General features: G+C 37.2%; 1 protein-coding gene across 1 annotated transcript in view; it reads left to right on the top strand.

The window, feature by feature from the left end:
- MLIP (muscular LMNA interacting protein) overlaps positions 1 to 16716 on the top strand; it is a 148136-nt gene that overhangs the window by 39525 nt on the left and 91895 nt on the right. The window contains exon 5 of the mRNA XM_075553769.1: positions 11237 to 11308. Within this exon, the coding sequence (XP_075409884.1) occupies positions 11237 to 11308 (72 nt within the window). The remainder of the gene's footprint in view (positions 1 to 11236; positions 11309 to 16716) is intronic.

Below are 16716 nucleotides of genomic sequence, written 5' to 3'. Positions count from 1 at the left end.
GCCTGGCATTGTTAGATGTTTTTGTTAGGTGCCATCAAGTAGATTCCGAGGCCTGGCTGAGTTACACACACAGCAGAACGAACCCTGCCCAGGCCTGCGCCATCCTCACACTTGTTCTTGTACTTGAGCCCATGGGGCAGCCACTGTGTCCATCCCTCTCACCGTGGGCTTTCTTCTTTTCCCTTGCCCCTCTATTTTACCAAGCGTGGTGTCCTTCTCCAGAGGCTTGTCTCTCCTGACAATATATCCATGAGACAAAAAGTCTCACCATCCTGGCTTCTAAGGAGTATCCTGGCTGCACTTCTTCCAAGAGAGGTTTGTTTGTTCTTTTGGCAGTCCATGGTCCTTGCAAGGTGCTTTGCCAGCACCATAATCCAAATACACTGATTCTTCTTTGATCTTCCGTATCCAATGTTTGACTTTCACATGCATATGAAAAGATTGAAAATACCCATTGCTTAAGAGGAGCACTTTCGTCCTCAGATTAATATTCTTTCTTTTCACAAAAATGAATAAATCATTTTATTTATGGCTCTTACATCCATTCTATTAAGTGGATATGTACAAGTATTGCCATCAATATTTTCAAAACATTATCTTACTTCTTGAGTCTCTTGTTACCAGTTCCTTTTTATTCCCTCCCTCCCTCCCCAGCTCTGCCACCCTTGGGGACCTTTGATATATTATGTATTATTATTTATACATATCTTACAACTCCCGTCTATCCCTACACCTATAATCCTGGCACTCTTCCCCCTCGAGGGGAGTTATTTCACCATCATTACTTTCCGTTCTCATTCCCCACTGCTTCGATTCCCTTCCCCCATCCTCCTGAAGTCATTACTCCTGTTACTGTTTCTGAGGGGGGTTGTCTATACTGAATTCTGTAAATTGAAAGCTTTCAGCTATACCAGTGTATGTACATCTTTCTAGCTGGATTTTCAAGGTAGGGCTGAGCTCAAAATAGTGGGAGAAGTCTCCTTCAGAGTGTTTCAGATTTGTTGTTCAATGTGTTTTGCTTATGTTTAGACTTGTCTTAGATATGAAAAGAAAGTTGGAAGAGAGCAAGCCCAGGAGGACTTTTGTTGAACGTCTTTTTATCTCTAGTTCTTTTACTGATCTCCAAATATAAAACTCTCAGCTTTGCTTCTTTTTTAAAAATCAGTTTTATTTCCACATCAAGGAATTTGATGATCATGAAAATAAGAGAAATGTACATAGCTTACATTATATTCTATTATAAATAATATTCTATTAGATATAAATACTATTCTGTTCCTTTGGCCAAAAAGATGGTCTTATCATGGGTAAAAGTTCCCCAGGGAAAAATGTAATAATTTGTTATAAAGTCTAAAATTCTTTTGCTCTTTGAGACATACTATTCTGTCATATTTATTTCCCCCTTTTTTCTTGCTATTATTGCTTCAGTTAAAATCCAGTCTTAAAAATATATATTATAAACTGTCATTTGCAAAACTGGTAACGAGTGTGAAATACTCAGTAAAATTGATCCTGGGATAGATAAATTATACCCTAGTTTCTTTAGAGGTTAGACTCATTTTGTTTAAACTGGAAAGAAATTTTTTTTTACAGAATTAAACATAGGAATAGACAAAAGCTTTGTCATATCAAAGAAACAGCATGCTTTTATGGACTGCTTCTTGACTTATTCTTTCCAGAGAGGCGCTAATCCAAGCACAAGGCTGTCTTTGAAGTCAAAGAGCCTCAGATTTAGATCTGCTTCACAGATCAGTCCCAAATCCCAGAAGGAAAGAGGTCTTAGAACATAGATGGCCACCAAATTAAAACAAAAAATATTTGAATGGTAATAGTTCAAAGTCTGGACCCTTCTCTCCTTTGATATTAAAATAAAATAGAAAAGCTAGACTATGTTGAGCTAAATCCAGATAAAAAGTATGTTTGATGTTTTCTTTTTTATGAATAGAATCTTAAGGTTCTGAATCTGTTGGTACTAGTATGATGCAAGTGATAAGGACATTTTCATTTCAAATGAAGTTTTAAAATGTTATTTGTATTGTAGTCATGGATTTAGAATGGGCTATTTAATCTCAGACTACCCTTGATCAACATCTATGTTTCCTGAGACATTTTCTTCCCTTGAGAAAGATTTACACCATGAAACCCAACGCTGGAGTTGGATTTAGGCTCCAAGTATATTTTGCCTTAATTCATACAATAATTCTAATTTTTTCCTAGTATGTACTGATGGTGTTTCCTATGGGAGATTTGGATGACCATCACTTTAGAAGTTTGTATAATATGTTGCCCATTAATGTGGGATGGAGGTCTCTTCCAATATGGAATTCCGGTAGCATCATGCCCTGTCCTTCAAGATACCTGCATGTGTGGTTTATTTAATGAATCAGCTAGGAGTTTTGTGATATTCTAGGAATCCTTATAGCTTGTGTTGCATTCTTTTAAGGCATTGAATCACTCTTAACTGCATCACGCATGAAAATTGCTGGCAGTGGGCAATATATTTCCTTATGTGACTGTGTTATCCGGGAGAGTCTGGCTCAGGCACTGATACGGTGACTGAGGAGCAGTGGTGTTCACATTTCTGTTCATGAATGTGTCTACAAGTCGGTCACAATGGCATAGATGTTCACCACTAAGTTTCCCTCCTCCTGTTTACATCATATGAAATCCCTACACTCCCAGCACCTAGAGTATTACCACAAGTCTCAATATCCACATTGTCAAGGCATCTAACATAGCTCACTTTGATACCTTTATTTTGTGTTTGTTTTTGTTGGGTGCCATCGAGTCAGTTCTGACTCACATTGACCTTATGTACAACAGAAAGAAACACAGCCCAGCCCTGTGCTGTCATCTCATTGTTATGTTGCAGCCACTGTACCACTTCATTTCCTTAAGGATCTTAATATTAGGATTCATAATTTGTGGCATCTAGGGAGTCTGGTGGTATTGGAGGGTAAGTATTGGATTTCTAACCACAATATCAATAGCTCCATCTCCCGACCCCTGCCCTAGCCATTCTATGGGAGACTGACAAGGCTATCTGTTACTATATAGAAATACAAAGCATCAGAAACCCGACATAGGGTTGTTATGAGCCAGGATGGATGGCAGTGGTCTTATTTCTTTGAATTTTAGATATCAGCAATAAAACATGTGATAGGATAATGGAACATAATGATGACTCACGGGGAAAAATTAAAACCATAAGTAAGGTAAAATGTACTGGGAAACCAAATGCCCATCCATGGGTGAATTTTATGATCTTTGATAAAGAGACAAGGTGTATTCTTTTTTTTAATCGTTTTATTAGGGGTTCATACAACTCTTATCACAATCTATATATACATCAATTGTGTAAAGCACATTTGTACATTCATTGCCCTTATCATTCTCAAAACATTTGCTCTCCACCCAAGCCCCTGGCATCAGCTCCTCATTTTTTCCCTTCCCTCCCGCTCTCCCTTCCCTCATGAACCCTTGATAATTTATAAATTATTATTTTGTCATATCTTGCACCGTCCAACATCTCCCCTCACCCACTTTTCTGTTGTCTGTCCCCCAGGGAAGAGATCATATGTAGATCCTTGTAATTGGTCCCCCCTTTCCAACCCACCTTCACTCCACCCTCCCGGTATCGCCACTCTCACCACCGGTCCTGAAGGGATCATCCGCCCTGGATTCCCTGTGTTTCCAGTTCCTATCTGTACCAGTGTACGTCCTCTGATCCAGCCATATTTGTAGGATAGAATTGGGATGATGATAGTGGGGTGGGGAGGAAGCATTTAGGAAGTAGAGGAAAGTTGTTTGTTTGATCATTGCTAAACTGCATCCTGATTGGCTCATCTCCTCCCCACGACCCTACCATAAAGGGATGTACAACTGCCAACCGATGGGCTTTGGGTCTCCACCCCACACTTCCCCTCATTCACAATGATATGATTTTTTTGTTCTGATGATGCCTGATACCTCATCCCTTCAACACCTCGTGATCGCATAGGCTGGTGTGCTTCTTCCATGTGACCTTTGTTGTTTCTGAGCTAGATACCTCATGTTTACCTTTAAGTCCCCAGATGCTATATCTTTTGATAGCTGGGTACCATCCACTGTCTTTACCACATTTGCTTGTGCACCCATTTTGTCTTCAGCAACCGTATCAGGGAGGTGAGCACACAATGATATGATTTTTGTTCTTTGATGCCTGATAACTGGTCCCTATGGCACCTCGTGAACACACAGAATGGTGTGCTTCTTCCATATGGACTTTGTATCTTCTGAGCTAGACGACCACTTGTTTACCTTCAAATCTTGAAGACCCCAGACACTATGTCTTTTGATAGCTGGGCACCATCAGCTTTCTTCACCACATTTGCTTATGTACCCACTTTGTCTTCAGCAATTGTGTTGGGAAGGTGAGGATCATGGAGTGCCGGTTCAATAGAACAAAGTGTTCTAGCATTGAGGGAGCACTTGAGTGGAGGCCCAATGTCCACCTACTACCTTAATGCTGATTGCATACATATATTCACACTGATCTATTTCCACATCCTCATATATAAATATATTTACATATGTACATGCCTGTATTTAGACCTCTATAAAGGGGCAGGTTGTATTCTTGCCATTCCCATCTGTACCCACAGAATTTATGTTGCTGCATCTAACATGAATGCCCAGCAAGACTCCCTCTGATTAATGTACCTTATGTACAAAATTCCACTTTATTTCTAAACCTGTTCTTTCCCCCTTCTCAATCACATAAGTAGATGACTAATAATTATTAATTTAACATTGATTGAAAGCATTGTTTAAAAGCTTAAGAGCTAAAACATGTGGACAACAGTTCAAAGCATAATCAGCTACCACCAAGAGTCTTTAGGGGCAAGATAGTGGACCAAAAACTATCTTTTGTAGGAATAAGAATGATTTTGAGACTCTAAAAATAGTACGTGCATTTTAGAAGAGCTTAAATATTAAGATCGATGGGAACTAGAAAGAACATCTAATTGGTCTACATGAGTTCATCTCATCTATGTAAATTTTTTCATGAAATAGATGAAATTTTTATTTCTATGGCCAAACTATTATAAATGATTAGAAGTAAAGGGACTTTAAAAAAGGGAGGAAGCGATGTGTTCCATTTTTTTCACATAAAATATAAATGGTAAATCCTGAAGATTATGGTTTACATTCTTAGCTTGCAAATGTTTACAATAAGAGGAGTTGTACCTGGAAGTCAGAGATTAATCAAAGATGCATTCTTTGGATGCCTACCACTATCTAGAAAGATGATATGGTCTAACCCCATGAAGAGTTACGCTGTTACGCCACTATGAGTCAGAATCTACTTGATGTCAGGTGTTTTTTGTCTTCCCAAGTTGTGTCTTCTGTGTTACCTTTCATGATATCTTGAACAAGGAGGAGAAGTATGAGAAGCATGATGATATTATTTACATGAATGTATCACTGTTCCATGAGCACTTTATACCATCTTTATACCATCTAATGCCTCATGTGACATTCTATTCAATCACTCTATTTCAATTGTCTGTACACTAGTTAGCTCCATGTGATGTTTATTTTGCTCCCTTATTTATTTATTTATAGTTTTCCCATGCTCATTAGGATGTAAGCTCTAGAGACAGGCTTTGAATGTATTGTTTATTGCTTCATCATCAAGTGCCTAGAGAAGTGCATGTAGTGTAGTAAATAGGCAATAAATATTTGCTGACAAATCAATTTGTTGAACTACCATATCCAAGTTGATTTTCAGAATGGATTGATGTATAGCTGACTGGAAGAACGCAGGGAAAGGGCTTTCTATCTTTGGCATATAACTTGAATGATTCGAAAATTATCTAATAAAATGGCTCATGAAATGGCATAAAAATCCTAACCTTCATGGTCTGCAATGACAAATAAATTCTAATCAGATAAAGTAGGATAGCATAATATCTAAATTGTAACTTTGAAGTGTAGAAAATAAATGGACAAGTACTAAATGACATTTAATTTCAAAATTGTTAAAAGTAAGATTTTTTAATTAAAAACTTTTATTGTGGGCTCCTACATCTCTTATCACAATCCATACATTCATCCAGTGTGTCAAGCACATTTGTACTGCCATCATCATTTTCAAAGCATTTCCTTTCTACTTGATATCAGATCCTCATTTCCCCCCTCTGTCTCCCATCGTCCTTCCCTCAAGAACCCTTGATAAGTTATCGATGATTATTTTCCTATCTTACATCATCCTCTGTCACCTTTCACCCACTTTTCATTGTTCAACCTCCTGGGAGTGGTTTATATATTGATCCTTGTGATCAATTCCTCCTATCTCCCCCACCTCCTCCCCTACTTTTCCTGGTATCTTTATTCACCTTATTGGACCTGAGGGGTTTATCTATGCTGGATTCCCTGTGTTGCAGGCTCTTATCTTAGCAGTGTGCATGCTCTGGTCTAATCCAATTTGTAAGGTAGAATTGAAGTCATGATAGTTGGGAAAGGAAGCATTAAAGAATTAGAGGAAAGTTGTGTGTTTCATCCATGCTATATATACTGCACCCTGACTGGCTCATCTCTTCCTTGTAATCCTTCTGTGAGGGGATATCCAATTGTCTACTGATGGGCTTTGGGTCTCCACTACATGCCCCCCACCCAATTCACCTTTGGTATGATTTTGTTCTTTGTCTTAGATGCCTGATTCCTGACCTCATCAGTACCTCATGCTCACATAGACTGGTGTGCTTCTTCCATGTGGGTTTTGTTGCTTCTCAGCTGAATGGCCACTTGGTTATCTTCAAACCTTTAAGACCCCAGATGATATATATCTTTTGATAGCTGGCCACCATCAGCTTTCTTCACATTTGCTTATGCACCCCTTTTGTCTTCAGCAATCATGTAGAGAAGGTGAGCATCACAGGATGCTGGATTATTAGAACAAAGTGTTCTTGTGTTGAGGGAGGACTTGAGTTGATGCCCAATGTCTATCTGCAACCTCAATTCTTAACATATAAATATATGCACATATACCTATTCCCTTGTACCCTTCATAATAGTTAAGCACAAATTGAAATATCTAGGGATATACCTGAATAAAATAGCAAATGATTTTTACAAGGGAAAGTACAGACCACTATTACAAGAAACCAAGAGTGACCTCAACAAATGGAAGAATGACCCATGTTCGTGGATTGGAAGACTCAATATAGTAAAGATGTCAGTTCTGCCCAAGGCACTATATATGAAAAGCTGATTACCGACTTCATATGGAGACGAAAGAAGCCCAGAATTAGCAGAGAACTCCTCAAGAAGAAGGATGCAGTGGGAGGGCTTGCTCTACCTGCCATTAGCACATATTATACAGCCACAGCGGTCATAACAGTGTGGTACTGATATGACATATTCAGACCAATGGAAAAGAGCTGAAAACTCAGAAATAAAAACATCAGCATACAATTGATTTTTGATAAGGGCCCCAAAGATATCCTATGGAAAGCAGATGCCCTTTTCAATAAATGGTGCTGGATGAAATGGATCTCTACCTGCAGATAAATGAAGCAAGACCCTTACCTCACTCCATGCACAAGAATAAACTCAAGGTAGATCGCAGACCTTGAGGTAAATCTCCAAACTCTTAGGGGCATCAATGAGGGAATTGAGACAAACCTGATAACCTTGGCACAGGGAATACACAGGCTGTCAGAAATAGGCTGTCAGAAATAGGGAAGGACAAAAATACAGAGGAGTCACAAATTGACAGGTGGGATATACTGAAGATAAAGCACCTATATACATTGAAAGAATTCACCAAGAGAGCAATGAGAGCCCACAGACTGGGAAAACATCTTTAGCAATGACACATCAGACAAAGGCCTTATTACTAAAATCTACAATACTTTGCAAGCTTACAATACGGAAAAAAACTAACTGCTCAATAAGGATGTGGGCAAAGGACCTGAACAGAAGTTTCACAAGAGCAGAAACCCGAATGTCCAATAAACATATGAGAAAATAGTCCTGATAATTAGCCATAAGATAAATTCAAATTGAAACAACTATGAGATATCACCTAACACCCTCAAAAGTAAGACTTTAAAAACTAGTTTGGGTGGTAATATGCTCAGTTTTATTCAATAATATGAAATTAATCTTACCTCACCTTCATGTATAGTCTAAACCAGTGGTTCTCAACCTTCCTAAAGCAGTGACCCTTTAATATAGTTCCTCATGTTGTGATGATCCCCCAACCATAACATTATTTTCGTTGCCAGGTGACCCCTATGAAAGGGTTGTTCAACCCCCAAAGGGGTCATGAACCACACGTTGAGAACCCCTGGAAGAGCCAAACAAGCATCCTCAATGGTTTTTCTCTTTATTGCATTCATTGCATTTATCATCAATATCATGAAGATGATGACTATAATTTACTGTGCTCTGAGCACATTGGAAGGTTAGACCCTTTGTCCAGAGTTTAACGTTGTATTGACAGGGCAGACTGCTGAGAACAGTGGAATTCTCAGCTGAGGATCAGGAAGGAAGCACTTGTGAATGCAGCAGTACATGTGCCACGCAGAAGAAAACTTCTAGCAGGTGCCATGGTTGGAAGGGAAAGAATGGAGGTCATTAGCAGGAGGCGTATTTTAGCTCTAACAGTTACCTATACCCAACGGTGCTGCCCTGAAGGATAAGCAAATGCTCATCCTACGGTGTCTGAACAGAACAGAGGGATTCACACACCTTGAGGAAGTGGTTCTACCAGATGGCCTCCAGAGTCACCTTTTATTCTTAGACTCTGCGACATTATTCTCCAATAACAGGAAATCTCCTGTACAAACCTCTGTATCTTAATTCTCCAATTCAACTCACATGAGGACAGAGGGACAAACATAAACGATTATGGATTCTGAAGTGAGAGGAAGGCTGTATGGTAATTATGTGTACAATTGTTGAGCTATGTGCTTATTTCTAAATGCCAGATGTAACTTCTTAGAAGGATGTCATTTGATGAATTACTTAATGCCTATGTACCTTACCCATACCTTTGTTCCATGTAAAAATGGATATAATTTAGCATCTATCTAGAATGTTTATTATGACAATTAAGTAGAATAAGATATAGTTTTTAGATTAATCCTAGTATTGAGTGATAATTATATGTTGTTAATAAATCCATCCGTATAATTAAATTTTCAAAAACAATCAGAATATCGGGTATATTTTATTCTGTATTAGGGGTATGTTAGGATATTCTAGAGGAAGAAGCATGCTTAAAGAGAAAACAAAAATACTGGATTTAGACATCTCTGGACCTTAAATCAATGTTTGCTCTTCATGAACTGTGTGATCATTGTAGACAGGTCACCTAAGCTCACCAAGTCTCCATTTTATACTCACTTTCATTTATGAGCTTTCTAAAAAAGTTAAATGAAACAATGTATGTGATTTGATTAGTAAAAAAATGTCAGTGTCCATTCATCTGAAAGAGATCCTATTTCTTTTTTAGAAATCATTTTATTAGGGGCTCATACAACTCTTATCATAACCCATACATACATCAATTGTGTAAAGCACATTTGTACATTCATTACCCTCAGCATTAAAACATCCTATTTCATACAAAACCTTATTCTAATTGTCTGAAGATGACTAGAAAGAAAATTCAATCTGAAGTCTTAGGACTTAAAGGCATTCTCCTCAGTCATCCTTCTTGGAAGAGACTGAAGCATAGAACCCAGACTTGTTGAGATTTGCCATCACTTTTCCCCTATGACAGAGAAAAGCTAATTGGTTGGCCATTGGAGGAGATAATGAGAAAAATAAGTTAACAATCAGAGTTTATTCCTTGCAGGGAAAGCATGCAGCATCTGAAATTTTTCCTGTGCATTTATTGCTGAGTAAATGTTTATATGTGTGTATCTGTGTGAGAATGTGAATATATGTGTGTAGGTGCATGCAGGAGTGTGAATAAATATGAGTCTATACACACACACACACACACACATACACACACATTGAATGGAGCATTAGTCCCCCTATTACTAATGTCTTTTATTTATATATAACATAATGAATATAAAAAATGTAAAATAAAAGGGATCACGTTGCTCTTTTAGACAGATACTGACTTCCTTCAGTGGGGTTGGGCACTTTGATTCATATATTTCAACTTCTTAAGGAAATCAAAAATGTCAGCCTCTATGCTTCTTCATACTGGTTTAATGAGAGTCACTTCAAATAGATCCATAAACCTCAAGGTTACATTGTATTTGATTATCTGATCTTCTGCAGACCCTCTTGTCTGCTCCATAGGGTACCAGACAGCCTGGAGCTCTGAGTTGATTCCCAGCAGGCTCAGGGCCCCTGGGAAAGTTGCCTGAGATACAGATATTTGAAGCGATGGGAGCCTTGAACTTCGTTAAGTAGCTTGGGACCCAGATTGATATCAAAACTGAGATTGTTATTGTGTATATTATCTTGACTTCTACAATTTCCTCATACTCACAACTACTTGACAAAGCTGAACTGTATTACTCTGAGTCGTACTTAAAACTCAAGAACTTTAATCATTTACTGTGTCTCTATGACCCTTATTAGCACCACTGAAATATAAAGTGCAGGAGACGATGGTGAGGTTTAAGAGAATTAATTGTAGATTAAAAGCTTGACTTCCTAGTTTTTCCATGGTGGAGTTAAACTGCTGATATTAATTATGTTCAAGTTACCAATTGCATTGTGTATTTTTAAACTGCTGTTTAATTCTATGTCTTCCCATCTGTGTGTTTATGAATGAGGCAAGAGTATGTATGAAGTGTTCAATTAAATTTGTTGGCACACTATTCATTAATTGTGGCACTATAAAAAATAATTATTTTCCTTTCTGGATCAAGCAAAAAAGTCCACATTTATAGAATCGTACACCTTGGAGAAAATGTTGCTAATAAGACATATCTACATAACTTTGTGGAAATGGATGTTTTTAAATTCTGAAATTGGGTAGCTTATAATTGCGTATGATCCCTACGCTGACGTTCCACTGTGATTTTTTTTGCTTCTTATGCTAATGAAACGCTAACATGTGAGCTAGTTTTTTCTCTCTCAGAAACAAATTGTTCAATGATAAGACTTTTCTTCTTCATTTGATAACCTGTCATTAACTTGGTAGAACTAGTCTATAACTATGTCATATTCTTTCTCCTTTTCACCCCCAATCTCGCTTTCTGGTTACTCATTCTAGCAATACAAGACCAAGTCAAGCTACAAGGCTTTTGCAGCAATCCCGACAAACATATTTCTTTTGGAACAGAAGGTCAGTTTTGGCACATAAGCATAGTCATTCTATTTTCCTAGAGACATTTTTTTCTGTGTCTGAAGCTTCTGTGAGAACATCTCTGTTTTAGAGTTCTGCCTTTACTAAAATAAAATTTGGGTCTTTATCTAGAAGGATGTGGTGAAAGCATCTTGGCCCATAGAATCAGGGTGTCTTTGCTTGATCACCAGAGACTGAATACGAACCAAGAAATGTCCAGACCATTGCTCGGTAGTGCTGGGAAGCTTGGTTCATAGTTAGATAGATCTTTGTTTGGGGAACTCAAAATGGTCATTGAAGAGCTTTGGTGTTGCAGTGGTTAAGCACTTGGCTGCTAACTGGAAGGTCAGCAGTTTAAAGCCACCATCCACTCTGTAGAAGAAACATGTGGCCGTTTGCTTTCAGAAAGATTACAACATTGGAAACTCGATGGGATGGTTCTACTTTACCTAAAATGTTGTCTGGAGTCAGCATCTGCTCAATGATGTTTTTTTGTTTTGTTTTGTAACTGGTTATTTTATGTAACAAAATCCACCTCTACCTAAAATGACCAAGAAGTAGAGGTGGAATGAGATTCGACTGAACAATTGACTAAGTTGATCCTTGACTGGCCGATAGTTGATGCTTGGTAATGGGGTCCATCAGTCAGAAACACATTAATTGAATGTTCAGCTAAACCCTTAGATCCCATCAGTGGCTCAGTCTCTGTATCTATCCTTGCTAGGCACTGATTAAACCACTTTGAATGGAAGAGAGAATTGAGATCATTCTCAATGACCCAGCTGCTTTCACATGATTCCAGAACATTTTGGTTTTTTTGCTTTGCTATTTAGTGTCATTAACTATAAAATTAAAGCATATTACTCAACTAGGTAAATTAAATTCAAGCCTCTTGTTTAATAAGCACATTACATGTGCTCAACTGTAGTCCAAATAGAGGATCATATCAGAATTGGAGTGAAACCATTTACTAAGTCTGTGAAAATATTTGTTTATATATATATAAATATGTAATTTTATGATGATTTACTTAGGCCATCTCTTGTGCTGCACGAATCCATTTTTCCTACATAATTTTAATGATTGAAATACTAGTATTAGCATTCATTAAAATAATAGTTGTCAACTAGGTTTTATTTTGATCACTGGTTTATGAAATCTGCATTGTTGGTCTTTTAGCAACACAATCTCTATATGGTCTCTGTCTCCAGAGGAGAAATTATTATTGAGAAACATTCAATGAATATATCTTGCAAAGCCTGTAATTCTCACCACTAACTCCAGACTCTATGCTGTCTGCGGTCTGGAGGCTTTGGAGATCACTGAGCTGAAGGGAAACCTGCGGGGCCTTTTGTATCTTGCTTATCTCCTGAAGTTTAACCTTTTCTGATTCTTCCAAAGTTCAGATGGGCCTAAACACTGACTTCAGGAGGAGCCCGGGGCCCATGAGAAGTGGCACTTTCTCCAAGTGCCGTTTGTGCTACTGTATAAGATCATCATGTTGACTCATGAGAGGACGCACGCCCATTCCAGACAGACAGTTCTAAAATGTGTCACCACTATCTATTGCCCTCAACATGAGAGCCTCTTCCTTGCGTAGCCAGTTAAAAGGGAGATTCGGGCCCAGCTGTGTCATGATGTCTTTCCATCATGTTCGTTTCACCAACTTACGTGCATTCTCTGTTTTAAAATAATTATCCTTGTTGTCAAACTCTATGAAATACAACATTATCTATTCAACATGTTTCCGGGATATGATTAAGTGCTATCAGTTACATTAGTCCGGTTTTGGCCCTACCACTTAAAATTGTTGCCATATTTCCTCTCGACATAAAATCTCTCTGCTCCCTGCTTCTCTGTGTGTCTTATTCTTGAACGATGGGCTCCTCTCTTAATTTTCTCTTTGAAGAGCAAGAGTCCGCAGTCGTGAAGTTCTCTGAGACAAAGCTGGTGGTGGCCACTGTTGGCTGCAGAATTTGTTATAGAGCTCTCTCCTCCTCTAATTCACTGGTTTACAGAGACTTGATTCTATAAGTTTATTCATAAAACTGAAAACATCATTTGTTTAATTTTCAACTTTATAATAAATTCACTTCATAAATGAATATGAGGTATCAATTCATGTTTAATCTAACAGAAGTCCACAAGAGATACCTTTTAATTTTAAATTTTGAATGAAGCATACTTTGCTGGAAACATCTTACTTTTTATATAGAGTACAAAAATGTAAATATAATCATATGTAGTTTTAAATAATGTCATTCTTGGCAGGGGTGATTCTTTTATAAACACCAGTATGGCCGATTGTTTCTTGGCCAAGATGAATTGCGTCTGATCTGGACACATCTGAATTTGTCAACTGTTTTAAGATAGCACATGTTTGGTTGTTTCTTCTTTAACTCCTTCATCTAATTGTGTGCATTTTTTGCTTGCTATCCCGTGTTGTATATTGCTCAGTTTGAGACTACTTTGTAATAATTTTTAAATAACAAAATTATTTTCCCCAAATTTTATGCATATATTTCCATTTTAAAATAATATTTCTTTAATGATATTATACTGCTCCTTTTGGTGTTGAGGTTTTTTATAAATAAACCTAGCAACTTAGTCATTTTTCCCATCTGTTCATATAATAGAATTCATTTCATAACATTATAATCAAAGGGGCTTATTTTTGATTTGAGTGAGATAAAATTATGACTAAGATATTCAGAAATTCATCTATTTGTAAAGGATCAACATTTTGGAATGCTTAAATCACAGAAGCTTTTCTGAGAGTCTTTTAATATCCCACAGAGCACCACAGTTAAGGGCTAGGATGATGTCTCAATCTCATTCTTTCTTTTAGAGTCTATTCTGTTAGAGTGTGTTAAGAGTTTTTAAAAGATGCATAGTACACATTTTGGATATTCCAACAATTAGTTCTCTTAACCAACCAGATTAAATTCAAAGCAGATGCCTTATACATTCTTTTCTCTGCTCTAGTAGAAGCACCAAGCAACCTGAATTACTTGTAAGCAATAACAGTGTTTTTGAAAGCAAGAATTATACCCAAATTTAAGGTGGATATCCCTTGCAATGGGTCTGATTTCAGTTTTTTACTCTCCAAACATTAATCTATCATTAAATTCCTGAATTGCTGTCAGTTTTAAGCTCTCCTAGTGAAGCCTGTCATTTTTCAAAGGGTAAATTTTATTGGTCAGGAACTTGAGGTTTCTGATACTTCTGTTCTATAATTTATTATCTGCATCAAAACTTAAATATCCAGGTGTGACACATTCTATCATTTCTCTCCCTATGAACAGTTAGTAGGTATCCATTTTTAGTATTAGGTTTCAGTAGAGCTCAACAGGAAGACATAGATGTAAGCTTCATATTTTAGTGTGTTGGCTTCAGGGTCTTCAGATTAACATATTGCTGATAATCATCTTCTCTAGATTGACATGAGGATGAAATGCAAGTGATTATAAAACAAACATAAATGAAATGATCAGATCAATTTATATCTTTGACTCCTCATAGTTTCTGTTATAATATGTTCAACAAGATTGAGTTCTCTGCACAGAAATAATGGTGATATGGACATTGGCAAAAATTTAGCAAAAACATCTTTATATGTGTATTACAGTCCTTTACAGAGAATTTTCAAGATCTCTATCCTTAATGGATTTTTTAAAACCTTCTGATGTCTGATAGAAACAGATAAAATATAAAAAATAAAATGGGCACTTTGCTATGTAAAGATAATTGATTATTATTAGCATGCAATTATATTCTAGTAAGAAAAGATGATGGAAGGAATAGTTAAAAGAAATCAAATAAGGTTATTCATTGGTATCTTAATTTATTTCTCCCCAAAAGTCTGATATTTTTCCTTGAAAGTAATTTTAAACTCTCTTTTCCCTTTCTCACAACTGTACTTTATAATAAGATCAGAATAAAGATAGATATTATTTACTAATGGCTTTGCTCTTTTCAAGATACCATAATTTCAATTCATAAATATGTATGTGTTTTAAAGAACAGTACTAGGGATGTTCAACTCTATATACAGTCAAGAAAATTATAGGATTGATTATCAAAATGGAAAGCTATTTGGTAAAAATATGTGTTTGGGGCAAGAAGTTGGAGGAAGCTAAAGAATTTTGCATTTTGAATACAATAGTAAAAATTGTGGTATAAAAATAGAAAATAAAAAATGTAACACATACTATCAGCTGTCAAATCAATTTATCTCAAGTTGTTAGCTAAGTTTTTTAAAGCATAACGATAAAACCCAGTTGTTTGAAGTCTCTTCATGTTTCAAAGACTCCCTGGTAGAGAAGTGTGCCAGGGGCTGCTACACAGAGGTCAGTAGTTGGGACTCACCTGCTACTTTGAGGGAGAAAGATGAGGCTTTCTGTTCCAGTACAGTTTTGGAAACTCAGTCTTGGAAACCTATAGGGGCAGGTCTACTTTGTCTTGTAGAGTCGCTATGAGTCAGAACTGACTTGACGGCAGTGAGATTGGTTTTTGTTCTAAGTCATGTCTCAAAAATTCAGCAAAAACAAGGTTGCTAATTTTGCTGGAGGCAGGCAGGAAGGCAGAGGGGCAGAGAGAGAGGGAGACTCCCAGATTCCCGGCTTATAAGAAGACCATATCATAAGGCTCTGACGTTAATTGACAGGTGGACTCTAACCCCACACTTTTATAAACATTTGAGTTGATATAAAATCATCTATCACAGAACTTTTCAAGTTAAAACCAAATTCCATCGAATTAATTCTGAATCTTAATAACCCTCATAGGGCAGAGTAGAACTTTTTCTTAATAGTTTCCAGGACAACAAATCTTTATGGTTGTTGGTTTTGAACTGCTGATCTTATGGTTAGCAGCCCAAGTCATAACCCATTTTGCTAATAGGGCTCCCCCTTTTCAGATTAGCATGAATAATTTTGGGGAAGTAGACTTGACTATGGCAAAAATGCAGTGACCTGTTCATGCAGTTTTTGAAATCAATTACGTATGCAAGGAATCGGAGCCTTGGCAGCACAATGGCTAAGCACGTGACTGAACAGTCTGACCCCACCCAACAACTCTAGGTCAGAAAAACTCTGATGATTTGATTCCAGAAAGCTTACGACCTAGAGCATCCTATGGGGTAATTCTATTGTGTCCTAACCCTATGCAAGGAATTGGCATCAACTCATGGCTAATGACCTAACAACATGAAACATGCAACTGGGCAGTACAATGTTTACAACCCATTTTAGGTTATTCGTATTTTGGAAGCACTTTCCTGTCATGCTATATTTATAATGCAGACATTTTGTTCTATATTGAGATTGTTAGAACTGACTTTTGCGAGTCCATATAGCTGATGGGAAAATGATTGTGATTACATCATAGATACACCTTTTGCATGAGAG

This window comes from Tenrec ecaudatus, chromosome 7 (assembly GCF_050624435.1).
Source record: "Tenrec ecaudatus isolate mTenEca1 chromosome 7, mTenEca1.hap1, whole genome shotgun sequence".
Classification (NCBI taxonomy): Eukaryota; Metazoa; Chordata; class Mammalia; order Afrosoricida; family Tenrecidae; genus Tenrec; species Tenrec ecaudatus.
The sequence above is the reverse complement of the archived record's forward strand: the minus strand, read 5'-3'. Positions and strand labels throughout refer to the sequence as shown.